At 50.6% G+C, this 13,066-nt stretch overlaps 1 protein-coding gene across 4 annotated transcripts in view; it reads right to left on the bottom strand.

The window, feature by feature from the left end:
• The window catches only part of IFT27 (intraflagellar transport 27), an 18,293-nt gene extending 16,577 nt beyond the window's left edge, over positions 1-1,716 (bottom strand). For 3 of the 4 annotated variants that reach the window (XM_025400411.1, XM_025400413.1, XM_025400410.1), the window contains exon 1: positions 1,012-1,716. In XM_025400411.1, coding sequence (XP_025256196.1) covers positions 1,012-1,045 — 34 coding nt within the window. In that variant the 5' untranslated portion in view covers positions 1,046-1,716. The remainder of the gene's footprint in view (positions 1-1,011) is intronic. The other variant, XM_025400412.1, reaches the window with a different exon arrangement.
• Positions 1,717-13,066: the final 11,350 nt, after the last annotated feature.

Genomic DNA, 13,066 nt, shown 5'->3' with positions numbered 1-13,066 from the left:
AAAAATTAGCCGGGCATGGTGGTGCGTGCCTGTAATCCCAGCTACTCAGGAGGCTGAGGCAGGGGAATTGCTTGAACCAGGGAGGTGGAGGTTGCAGTGAGCCGAGATCGCGCCACTGCCCTCCAACCTGGGTGACAGCGTGAGGCTCTGTCTCCAAAAAAAAAAAAAAAAGAAAGAGAACAATCCAGTACCTAGCCCAGTGTGCTATGGTGAGACGATTACACGAAATATGTGTGCCTCACATGCAGTAAGGACTCAGTAGCATGCATATGTGTTTCGTAGTCTATAATCCAAGCTATTGTTTTTCTAAATGTGCAGAGTGATACAAGGGGCACACTACAAATGTGCATGCCATATATTCATCCATTCTGAAAGTATTTATTGAGTACCCACTATGTTCCAGGCATTGTTCTGGATGCTTGGGATGTATCAGTCAACAAAACAAAGATTCCTGCCTTTGGGAGTCTCAACATTTATGCCCTTCTTGGAGAGGGGCAGCACAGTAACTTTGGGTCTTAAAGACAACACACAAGTGCCTTTTGCAAACTCTGGTCACTACACTCAGGTCACCGTTATCAGAGGGGGTGAGGTCAGGGGAAAAAAAATCCCATAGTAAAGACTACCAAAGCCACTGATGCCTAACTTTGGGGTACAGTAAATGTTTAGCTAAAGCACTCAAGGTTTGCTTAAGTTTTGTTTGTTTTGTTTTAACAAGTCTGCTCCTCCAGAGTTTTAACTAGTGATTTTTTAACGAGTCAGCTCAACTGGTAAAGGTGGTCTCAGAGTATGTGACAGGGAGCAGGGGGAAATCCACCGGAGCTGCGAAGTGCCCTGGAAGATCATTCTTCCGCGCCTAATGTAACTTACTGTATCAGTAATTGCAGTAACTCGCCTTCGGCAGAGAGAAAGGAAAAGAAGGTAGGCAATTTAGGTGAACAAAAGCTTTGGATGAATTATGAAGGCTCTGGACTCCAGAGACCACCGTATTCAAGCGCAAATTTTCAGACTCACCTGCCAGGATGCATTTGGCTGCCAGCTTCACCATGGTAACCAACACTCCCGCGAGCCGTACCCAGAGCACAAGAGCGGCTGCTAGAGGCGCGGGTGGGTGGGCTTCGGGCCCTGGGCTGGCCTGGGACGGGAAGGTGGGGAGGGCTGATCTCAAGGGCCAGTGGCCGCGACAGGACTGGGGATGACCGAGCCCGGCCCTTCTGGGCTGAGGGCGAAAATCGGGCGCTGGGGGCGGGTGGGCAAGGGAGGGCTCCAGGTGGGCCCGGCTCCAGGCCCGACACGGCAGTCTGAAAAGGTGCAAGAGAGCAGACACGGTCTGTGCTTCCCGCCCAGCCCCTCAGCACAGCCCTACCCAGCGGGATCAGGGAAAGACGACCCGGCTCTCCTCCGGCCACAAGTGCAGCACCTAACGCACTCTCTAGGTAACCATAGCCCACCTGCCCCGCCTCCTCCTCCTCGCTGACCCTCGATTGGCTGCCGCCAAAAGCTCTCACCCTCGAGGGCTCCAAAAACCCAATGGGAGTAAGGAGTTGGGATAACAGCCTTTTCTTGAGATGCAACTCGTAGGATTATCTGTTCTTCAAGTTCATTGTGCTTGACGAGTGGTTGCTATTGACGTCAGTCAGCTTTATATCCCGCCCCCGCTGCGCCCCAGAGTCCCGAGATAAAGAAGCCTCCACGTCAAGCAGCCAGAAGCGGTGATAAAAGCAGCTTTCTGATTGGTCAGAGCCTGGCTTGACCCGTCTTCGGGTTGGATGGGGATTCGCCACTCCCGCTGTCCTTCTAGAAGTGGGTTCGCCTACAATGGGGCAGGTTGGGCGCTAGACAGTCTGGAGTGGCGCCTGCGCAGTGGGCCAGGCCGCGGCGTAGAGGCCGTTCTGACTTTCTTTGACTTCGCAGCGGTTCTGGCGGTTTCCCCGGTTCCCGGGTTCTGCACAACGCGGCTATGACAGTGCATCGAGAAGTTCAGTCCTTGCCCCGCATCCCGCAGGGAAATGTAATTTTAAAAGCCCAAAAATGTTATGAGCTTTAAAATCTAAAATATGAAGGTGTTTAAAGTGATGTTTGTGAACAAAGGGAGAACAAGTACACTTTGATGGGGCTGAGCGGTGAGACTCGGAAACTTGAGGTCGTATTTTCCTCTTAGTCCATTTACTCTCTGCAAAAGGAGAATGCATCACTCACCTCGTTGCCCGTCACCCAGGGAGGCTCTCTGTGCGCATTTACCGGGTTGGGGGTGCCTCTTCCACGTGGTTGGGGGTCAAAGAGCTAAATCACTGCCATCTCCCTGACCTGGGCAAGTCATCTCATCCCTCAGCCTCTCAGGATGGGCCTAGGAGAACCTGCCTCGTGGGGTGATTGTGGGGATGGAAGGAGAGAAACTTGTAAGTGCCTGGGACATAGTAGGTGCATACATGATTGTGGGGTGGATGGGAAAGCGGAAGCTTATCTGGACAGATTTGGTTTATCATCACTGTCATTGGTTGGCCGAATGTACCCCCTGTTGTCACTCCTTTGGGGCCCCTGGGATCTCTGATGGCTGACGCTGAAGGGAAGAGCAGCCTCTCAGCAAAGGTACCTGCCTGAAAGTTCCACATTCCCTCCAGACGCCTAGAACATTCCACCTCTCTGCCACTCTCCATCTCAGGGTGGCCGCCAGCCTTGTGTTGGGGAATAAACACACACTCTATGAATGACTGATGGTTTCAGCTGCAAATCCAGAGTAAATGCAAGTTGTCTGAAATGTTCTTTCCTTGGAGTTCATTCCTGGTGTTACAGTAAAGGTCTGTTTCTCCTTCATTCTCCGTAACTGCTTTTCTTCTTTGGTGACATCACGTGAGTCGTCTCAGACACCCCAGGTCCGGTGAGCAAAAAGCCTCTTTGTGGTCTTCTGCCTCCCTCTTGCCAGCTCCCCTCCAGGTCAACCTGTTCACCATGAGTAACCCTGTTAATCTCATAAGGGGCCCCATTCAGTGCATCACCCTCCTGAGGCAGCTCCACTTAGCTAAGACACAGACACACATCGGGGCAGCCTCTGAAGCCTCGGTTCCTTCATTTTGCAAGGTAGGTAATGACAGAGCAGGGACATCGCCAACTTGGAGAAGCGCCGCCATTTTAAAGTTCCCCTTGATCAGAAACTGCCTAAGTCCAACCCAAAGGTCATCAACCTAAGGGCTAATGTCAAAATGACCATAAACCACAAATGACATCTCCAATCAGAAACATTACAACCCTAAGATAAACCGCTCCCCCCTCCTCCACCAGAAACATGCAACCCCGTAAGCCCTCTTGGTGACTCCAACAGATGCTCATGTTGAGAACTGCTTTTCTTAGCTAATGCCAGAACCCACCTTTATCTACTCTGTTGGGCCATTTTACTGTTTCTCAAGCTCTTCGGGAACGTTCCCACCTTAGGGTCTTTGTACACACTGTTCCCAATGAAGCTGTATGATTTTCCTTCATGATCTTCGGATCTCAGCTCAAATGTCATGCCTTCAGGGAGCCCTCCCAAACACACAATTTAAGCATCGCCCCCAATCTGTCAGTCTCAATCTCCTTGACTTACTTTACTTTCTTCGTAGTGTTCACTACTGCCAGAGATTACACAGTCTGTCCCTCTGTATCCGCGGGGGATTGGTAACCACGGGTATCAAAATCCGGGGCTACTCAAGTTCCCTATATAAAATGGTGTAATATTTGCACAAAACCTACACACATCCTCCTGTATACTTTAAGTCACCTCTAGATTACTTCCAGTAACTAATAAAATGGAAATACTATGGAAATATTGGTATACTGTATTTTATTTGTATTATTTTTTATTGTTGCTTTTTTTAATTTTTCTTTTCCCCAGATGTTTGCAATGTGCAGTTGGTTGAATCCAGAGATGTGGAACCCGTGGATGCAGAGGGCCACCTATATTCCATATTTATTAGTTTATTTGTATGGTGTCTGTCACCCGCCACCAGAAGGTAATCTTCATGAGAACCAACACTTGGTCTCTTTTGTTCACCCAGTATCTAGGACAGTCCCCAGCATGGTGAGGCACCCGGTAAATACTTTTGAATGAATGAATGACTCTCATAGACTTTACCCTTCCAGTTGTGTATTCATTCATTCAATAAGCACCAACTCTTGAATACCAATTTTTGGGCAGGCAATGGGCTTACTGCTGGGAGGTGTGCAACGACCATTCATATGGGGTGACCTGATCCTGGGTCCTCTCCCACCCCCAGCCTGCACCCCTAGTTATACCCATATGTTCTGTGGAAGAGGAAGGGTTAACAGTCCTGCTTCCCAAAGCCAAGGACTAGACTGTTGGGGCTGATTACCAGGGCTTTGGGTAAGAGGGGAGTGGAGGGGCAGCTGCTGACAAGTTGTTCCCAGGAATTGTTCAATCATCCTGGGGCTGAACACGTCCAGACATCCCTGAAGAACAGCATGTGGATGAGCTGCGGCTCCCTGCCGGGGACAGCAGCAACCTTCCACGCACAGCGCCAGGGCTGATCATCCCCACTGCAGGGGATGATCAAGCCCCTTGGCCACTGTGCTGTGATAGCCAGGGGGTTCTCCTGCTGCCTGGGCCCCGTCACAGCCCTGTCATTCACAGGGTGTAGTAGCAGAATTGTTGGATGCAATCCAACAGTTGGGTAAATGGGAGGGTTTAGGGGAAATTAAATAATTGAGAGTTATTCTGCATGAATTCTCAAGAAGAATACCTTTCACACATTAAAGCAGATTTGCTCAAATGCCCTCATGTCAGAGGCAATGCCAAAAAGAGAGTGCTAGTAGATTTGTAGAAATTTTATGTATTTAGATCAGGGTTTCCCTACCTTGGCACTATTGATACTTAGGGGGGAAATGTTCTTAGTTATGGGGGCTGTCCTGAGCAATATAGATGTTTGACAGCATCTCTGTCCTCTGCCCACTAGATACCAGGGCAAGCTCCCTTGCTGAGACCACCAAAATTGTCCCTGGACGTTGCCAAATGTCCCCTGGGGGGCAAAATCTTCCAGGGATGAGAAGCACTGATTTAGATGTATGAACCCACTGAATAAAGGATATTGACTTTGCACTTGAAATCTGCAAGACCGTGGGACTCGGGCTTCCTGGGCTTGAATCCTTGTCTTGCCACCTCTCCTCTGTGTCTCAGTCTCCTCCCATCTGCTCCGGTAGGCGCTTTGAGGCTTAGAAGAGTCGCCACATGCAAGGGGTCCCCAGCACTCCTGACACGTGGTGAGACTCAGGGAGCACCGGTTCTGATGAACAGCCACTGCGGTGGCCATGACTCCCTGGAGGGGGATTTATAATGCGGTGGTGCAGTTCTGTTTTACAATTTCCTATAATGCACTGCCGCATCTGGTGCACTGCCTTCACTTGGTACTGACCTTTGCTGTTCTTTTTTCCACTGTTCACGTGGGCCTGGTTGTTTATGTCTCCGCTGATGCAGTGCTTGGCGGTGGCCATCTCAATAAAGGGCAGAGGAAATGGGACTGACTCACCTTCTGTGCGCCTGGAATGCAAAGTGGAGGCCTGAGCTGTGGCCTCGGCGGGGCACGGAGGCCGCGATGTCCTGATTCTGTCAGCAGGGGGCAGCAGCAGCCGGGAAAATACCTGCTGCAGGAGGGCGGGAGGGCTGCCGCCTTTTGATTGACTTTGCTGCCGCCTTTATTTAAAGTTGAGCTAATCATCCCTCCAGAGCTACCCGGAGGCCCCCTTTCAAAGCCCGAGATACTCCATCTGCAGAAGCCAAGAGCTGCTTTTCCAGAACGTGCCACGTTAGTGCATCTCTGTCCATTTGCTCGCCAACTGAGAATGAGAGGCTGAGACATCCCTTGGGCGCCTCCCTTTGAGGCACGGTGCTTTGATTTACATCCCAGAGCCCAGAGCTCCTGAGTCCTGCTGGAGGGTTCTTCTCGCACCTGCCGCCGTCCCTCGCTGCCCACTTTCCACACTCCACGCATAAAGCCTGTGTGGTTATGTTCAAGGAGGGCCAAGGAATTCCGGGTGCCTCAGGCTGGAGCTGTGTCAAATTCTGCTAGAGACAAAGTTGCGTGGGTCCCTGACTCTCTACCCTTTTATTCCCTTCCCCAGTCCCCACTCCATATAACACCCTGTAGCTGCACGACAGCTTTTCTCAGCTCAAACATCATTTGCCCTCCACATCCTGCACACTCTGGACACCAGTGGCAGTCACCACCACTTGTCGTTACTGGCGGGGCACACTATGCAGGCTCTAGAGCCAGCCAGACCCCTGGGGTTCAAATCCCAGCTCCACCGCTTCCTTGTTGTGTAATCTTGGGCAGCTGACTACACTTCTCTGTCCCTGTTTCCTCCCATGTGGAATGGGAGCATGAATAGATCCCCGGTCCTGGGGTTTTGTAGTGGGGATTAAATGACTGGCCAGAGCAAGCCTCTTCTACCTACTGGTGCAAATCTTTGAGGAAGGAGCATGTTTCCTTGGCAGCCGTCATATCCCGCTGCCTGGTTGATAGTAGGAATTCTGTAAATATGAGTCAGAAAGACTGCACTTTAGTGTGGGTCTCTGTAGGAATCATTATCTTAACCCACTGGTTCTCAAACTGAGCGGCTCGTGATACTAGATAAACATGCTAATAACAGCCAGGCCGGGTGCGGTGGCTCATGCCTATAATCCCAGCACTTTGGGAGGCTGACGTGGGTGGATCACCTGAGGTCAGGAGTTCGAGACCAGCCTGACCAATACAGAGAAACCCCGTCTCTACTAAAAATACAAAAATTTGCCGGGTGTGGTGGCAGGCGCCTGTAGTCCCAGCTGCTCAGGAGGCTGAGGCAGGAGAATCACTTGAACCCAGAAGGTGGAGGTTGCAGTGAGCTGAGATCGCGCCACTGCACTCCTGCCTGGGTGACAAGTGAGACTGTCTCAAAAAAAAAAAAAAAAAAAAAAAAAAATCACTCATGGCTGGGTGGTCAAGTCCAATGCCGGGCTTTAGGACAGGGGACACTTTGCACTTACTATGTGGCAGGCCTGGAATAAGCACTTAAGCCTCATGGTAACTGCATGATGTGGGGACTATCATTATGCCCATTCTACAGATGAGGAAACTGAGGCACAGGGAAGTTCAGCAATATACTAGCCATGAACCCACCTTCTTAGCCACTGGCCGCACTATCTCTGATGGAACATCTCTGCAGAGGTGGCACAGCCTCTGCTTCCTCCTGCCATTCCTTTGCCTTGCTTGGAGATCCCTCTTCTCCTGCTTCTCTTTCTGCTCCTCCCCCCTCCACCGGGCTTTCTCCCGTACCTTGGAGGCTTTTTTGCTCCCCGCTCCTGAAGTGGCTCCCCTAGGGCTCATCCTGACCCTTCCTTCCCTCCAGGGGCTTCCTGGTAAGCACTTTCTCTGTGACTTGACAGACAGCAGGCCACTCGATATGGCTGCGCTTGGGACAGTAATACCTGTAACCTCCCTCTTCTTTAAAGAGTTACCACAAGGGTCATAACTGACACCACGTAATGCCTAAGACATGCTTTGCAAACTGTTAAATGCTGGACAAAGGTAACAGTTGTCACGGCTACCATGATCAGCTCCGTTCAGAAGTTGGTTCCCTCATCGTCTCCTCCAAATATTTTTGGCACAAGTTGTCAGCACCCAAATATGGCATCTGGGGGCTGGAATTCAGCAGCCTTCTAACAGGTTGTGAAAATATCCATTAGATGTTCAGGCTACAAAGCTCGGGGGGCGGGGGGGAGCTTTCTCCAACGGAACTGCAGAACGGAACTGCAGGGGAAACACAGGTTGGCCGAGAGAAGAGCGTTATCCGACTGGGCCAGTGGGACGGGACTCCAGGCTGCCTCCTGAGCCTCTTGGAGCTGTAAACAGGCGTAATTGTTTTGGCAGGAGGCATCCCACTGTCAAAGAGGAAGCTGATGAGATGCAAAGCAACCCAGACGCTTTCAACTTCTTCCACTCAAGGGTGGTGTGCTCAGTGGTACGAGCACCCGGTAGAGGGACAGGAGGGCAGACATTTAAGTCAACAGATCTGAGTTTAAAGTCTAAGCAAAAAACATGTCTGTGGCCCACTCTCAGTATCCCCATCTCGCTTGCTGGGAAAGATTTTGAACATCTTACCAACTTAATCATTGTTGGGGAAAACACAGTTTTGGAATATGCCGAGCTGGAGAATGGGTTCTGAATTGTGTAAAATACTCCCCGACTGCTGGACTTCACCTGGTCTGGTAACTCTTACCTGGGCTCCATCCATTTTCCAGAGGAGGAAACTGAGGCTCAGCTAAATGCACCAAATGACACATGGACATGAAATAGCTAATAAGAAGGACTGAGACGAGAACTGAAATCTTCTCTCTCCAAACCTGACCCCCTTGGCTTACTGGCTGGGTGACCTCGGGAGAGCTCGTGAACTTCTCTGAGCTTCTGTTTCCTTATCTGTGAAGTGGGGCTGATGTTAAGACCGATCCCTGAGAGCTGTGAGGGTTCAATGGGATTCTACGCGGACACCACTTGGCCCAGCCGAAGAGTAAACACTGGGTAATGCTGCCCGTTATTACTACTTTAGGGCACACAGTTGTTACATAAATAGAGGAGTGGATGAATAAACAAAAACACTCTTATCTCTACCAGGGACTGGAAGATTTCTTTGTAAGAAGCCCATGAACTGTAGGCAATTTCCTTTTGATGACAATAAAATGCCCACTGAAGCAGTTTATGGTGGCAGAAGAATTGGGCCTCGCTTCCTCTGTGATTCACATTCTTGAAGATCTTTCCAAATGCAGAGAAAGGGCTGGCCCCAGATCATCCGAGATGGTCTCTCTGGTGATGCTGACAAGGTGACGTTTTGGATGATTATGCAAGAAACCTTCCAAGAACTGACCCTCTGCTCCAGCAAAAAGCTTTGAATTTTGCAAAACTGTCGGAGCATAGCAATTTCTCATCTGGCGCTGGCTCACCCGGTGAGCTTTGCAGGCATCCCAGAATTGTCTCTGAAACACTCTGCCCAGCCCATTGCCCTCTGCTCACTCCTCGAGAATTAACAGATGTGAGCGCTAGAGGAGAGGGTGACAAGTGGCCCGAGACCTGGAAAAGCCAGGGTGGTAAGAGCGGGGTGCAGGCTTCTTGCTGGAGCGAATCCAAGGCGGCCCTGCCGGCTCCCTGGTGAATACAGAGAGCATCAGAGCACGCTCTGTTTCCACAGCACGATGTTCAAGGGCCTGGTCCCTTGCCACATTCGCTCTGGGCTGCGGAGAGCTGGCTGCTTTCTAGTTTGTGTCCCTGAATACTGCACGTGCATCGGGACTGTGGTGCAAATAACCCCACAGGATAGACCAGTTTAGCTAGGGCTCTGGGATTACATAAACCACATATAATTCCCAGCTCCAACACTGCCTTGGTGGGGCTTCCCCAGTGGCCAACTCACAGCAAGGACTAGAGTACAAGTGGTTTATTGTAAAGTGACTCCCAAAGCGCCTCCAGGGGAGTGGACAAGTGAGAGAGGGAGAAGGAGGAAGGCGGAAGGGGGAACGAATGAACCCACCACCACCACCTGTGGTCTACAGAGGTTCAGGCCTGCCTGGGCTCGGGAGACTGCCTGGAGCTGATGTCAGATCATCCTGGTAGAGGGGAGGAAGCTGGTGTGTTCTGATCCAGCTCACTGTTCTGTGTTGGTCGAGGGCTGTGTGGGGCACTGCTCTCGGGCACTTCTGTCTTGGCATGTGCAGGGGCTGAGTGGGCTCCCACAGCCCTTGGACAAGAGACTTAGGTCTTCAGGGCGAGGGGGATAGGAGTGCAGGTCCCCCAGTATCTGGGATACGAGATCCATCACCCAGGCTTGGATGGAAAGTATACTCAACGGAGGAGGTGCTCAAGGCATGAGGCGATTACTATTACAGTCTGCTACTCATGTGTCTGGAAGGGCCTCTTGGTGCTGACTAAAATAACACAGAGTAGCAGCAACAAAAGGGAGACAGTGGGGAACAGAGAACAGCCCTGTGATTATGACCTGTAAGAGTTAAAGAAAGAGGAAAGAAACATGAAAAGTGGCTCAACAGTTAAATGCAAGTTTATTTTGGAGGATGAACCTTAGAGGGGCTTCTGGCCGATTTTGGTCAGGAGCACTCTCTCTTACACAGACTAAGAGTATTTAAGAGTATTAAGGGTTTAAGAGCAAGAGCATTGTGGAACTTTCCAGAGAGATAGTAAACACTTATATGGTGAATTCTGTCCCCCTTGGACAGAATTCCAAGTCCCATGGACCCAAGGGCCTTCTACACATTTCTGTGACTGAAAGTCAGTTGAATGACTGAGAGTCACTAGGTTTAAGGTGGTCAGAGAATTTTGGAGCCATGGGAGCTCCTGAGCAATTTGAGTTCTCCCATCTCTGAGCACCTCTGATAGCCACAGCTGGCCTATGTTGAGCACAGACTCAATGCTGACCTTTCTTTTCTTTCTTTCTCTCTCTCTTTTCTTTTCTGTTTTTCTTTTTCTTTCTTTTTTTTTTTTTTTGAGACAGAGTTTCACTCTTGTTGCCCAGGCTGGAGTGCAATGGCGTGATCTCGGCTCACTGCAACCTCCGCCTCCTGGGTTCAAGTGATTTTCCTGTCTCAGCCTCCCAAGTAGCCGGGACTATGGGCCCACGCCACCACGCCCAGCTAATTTTTGTATTTTTAGTAGAGATGGGGTTTCACCATGTTGGCCAGGCTGGTCTCGAACTCCTGACCTCAGGAGATCTGCCTGCCTCAGCCTCCCAAAGTACTGGGATTACAGGCATGAGCCACTGCACCCAGTTGGCCCTTTTCTTGCTTAACGTGAGAACGATCTGTCTTTCAAATACCCAACTGAGATGCCACATCTTCTATGGTACCTTTTAATTTTTTATTTTTTTAGAGACAGGGGATCTCCCGATGTTGCCCAGGCTGGACTCAAACTCGTGGGCTCATGCAATCCTCCCACCTCTGCCTCCGGAGGAGCTGGGTCTACAGGTGGATGCCAACGTACCCTGTATGGCACCTTTTTCTGCCTGTATTGGTTCCTCAGGGCTGTTGTAACAAGTTACTATAAACTAGGTGACTTAAAAGGACAGAGATTTATTCTTCTATGTTTCTGGAGGCCTGAGATCCAGGCATCAGCAGGCCCCCAGTGAAGGCTCTGGGAACACTCTCTCCTTGCCTCTTCCGGCTGCTGGTCTCTGGCTGTGGCAGCATCACCCCAGCCTCTGCCTCCACCTCTGCCTTCACTGGGCTTTCTTCTCTGGGCCTCTGCCTGTCTTCTCATTTTCTGTCTCTTTTAAGGACACCTGTCATTGGATTTAGGGCCCACCCTAATCTAGGATCTCATCTCGTGATCCTTACCTTAATTACATCTGCAAAGACCCTTATTCCGAATAAGGGCACGATCCGAGGCTCCAGAGGACCTGTCTTTTGGGGAGTGCTATTCAACCCACTACACTACGTGTTGTAAATTTTCTTTGATTTCTACAGCATTGGTTAGAATTAAGTCTGTTTCAGGTACAGACTGCAGCAACTTAACCAAACAGGGGCCTGTTTTCCTCCTGTCACAGGCACTCTTTTTCATTGTTGTTGTTTTTGTTTGTTTTTTGAGAGGGAGTCTTGCTCTGTCACCGGGGCTGGGGTGCAGTGGTGCGATCTCAGCTCACTGCAACCTCCGCCTCCTGGGTTCAAGTGATTCTCCTGCCTCAGCCTCCTGAGTAGCTGAGATTACAGGTGTGCACCATCACACCTGGCTAATTTTTGTATTTTTAGTAGAAATGGGTTTCACCATGTTGGTCAGGCCGGTCTCGAACTCCTGGGCTCAAGTGATCTGCCCACCTCGGCCTCCCAAAGTGCTGAGATTATGGGCACGAGCCGCCCTTAGGCTGGCAGCTTGCAGGCCAGCGGGAGGGCTTTAAGGAGCCATCAGGGACCCAGGCTTCTCCTGGACTTCTAATGCCACCGTCATCAGCTACAATTTTAGTTTCTGTGGTTGTAAGAAGGCAGCTCCATCTCTGGGCACCAAGGCTGCATCCTAGACATGGCAAAGGAGGAAGGCCAAGGCCAGAGGCTAAGAGGTTCTGCTTCTCCAGAAGCTTCCATGCAAACCCCAGCCAGGGTTGTCTGTGGACACCCATAGACCAAAACTGTGTCCTCTGATCAGGGGAATATTTTCCACAGGGCACATTGCTGCCCTGCCTCTAAATGGGTTTCTGATGGAAAGAAAGAGGTGAGAATTAGTGGTGAGTAGGCAACAGTGATGGTCACTGGGTAATCATATATAATGTCACCTATAAAAAACTAAACTCCACAGCATATGCATGTCCCCAGGTCACTACAGAAGAGCCTCAGTATTTTAAAGGACACGCGATAGTATGTTTGTGGATGCCCATCATGTTTCTCAACCTCTGCCCTTCTGCGCTGCTGCGGCCAGTCGCCTGTCTGCACACTGCTGCCTGACCCTGAGGGAGGCTGGGGTCTGGTGTGGGCACTAAGGTATGCCCAGAGGAGCGGCATCAGGAGCAGCAGCTGGTGGTGATGCCACCACCAGGAGACACCATCAGAGCCAGGAGGTGGCAGGCACACTGCAGGAAGAGCCGCCCAGGCAGAGCAGCCCACAGGAGGGACGTGAACTGCAAGCTCATCTCCTCTGAACCCAGTGACATCAGCCTATCAGAGCCTTAACTCTGCTGGCATTCTGAACCCTGGGTCAGGTCAGGAAGCAGAAAATAAAAACAGCCTGGAAACTTCTCTGCCTCTTTAGGAAGTGGCACTTTCTTTGGATCCATCCGTGTGACACCTGTGCTCAGTAGATGTCTGGTGAATGATTGATTCGACAAGGTAACAAGGAGCCAGCAGGAGGCTAAATGGGTTTTTAATGACCTGTAAATCATCTCAGATCACAGCGTCTCTGAGTTGGGAGGAACGTGTTGTCTAGGGGACATGTTGTCTCATCTCCGTTTGCATGCCTCTCATGTCGGGATGCTCACTGCCTTGCAGAACAGCCGGTCTTACTGCTCTGCAGCTCTGAGGGTAGACAGGGCTTCCTCAGGTTTAGTCAAGAGCCATTGCCTT

Source organism: Theropithecus gelada, chromosome 10, assembly GCF_003255815.1.
Source record: "Theropithecus gelada isolate Dixy chromosome 10, Tgel_1.0, whole genome shotgun sequence".
Lineage (NCBI taxonomy): Eukaryota > Metazoa > Chordata > Mammalia > Primates > Cercopithecidae > Theropithecus > Theropithecus gelada.
Note: the sequence above shows the minus strand (reverse complement) of the source record. Positions and strands in the feature narration are given on the sequence as shown.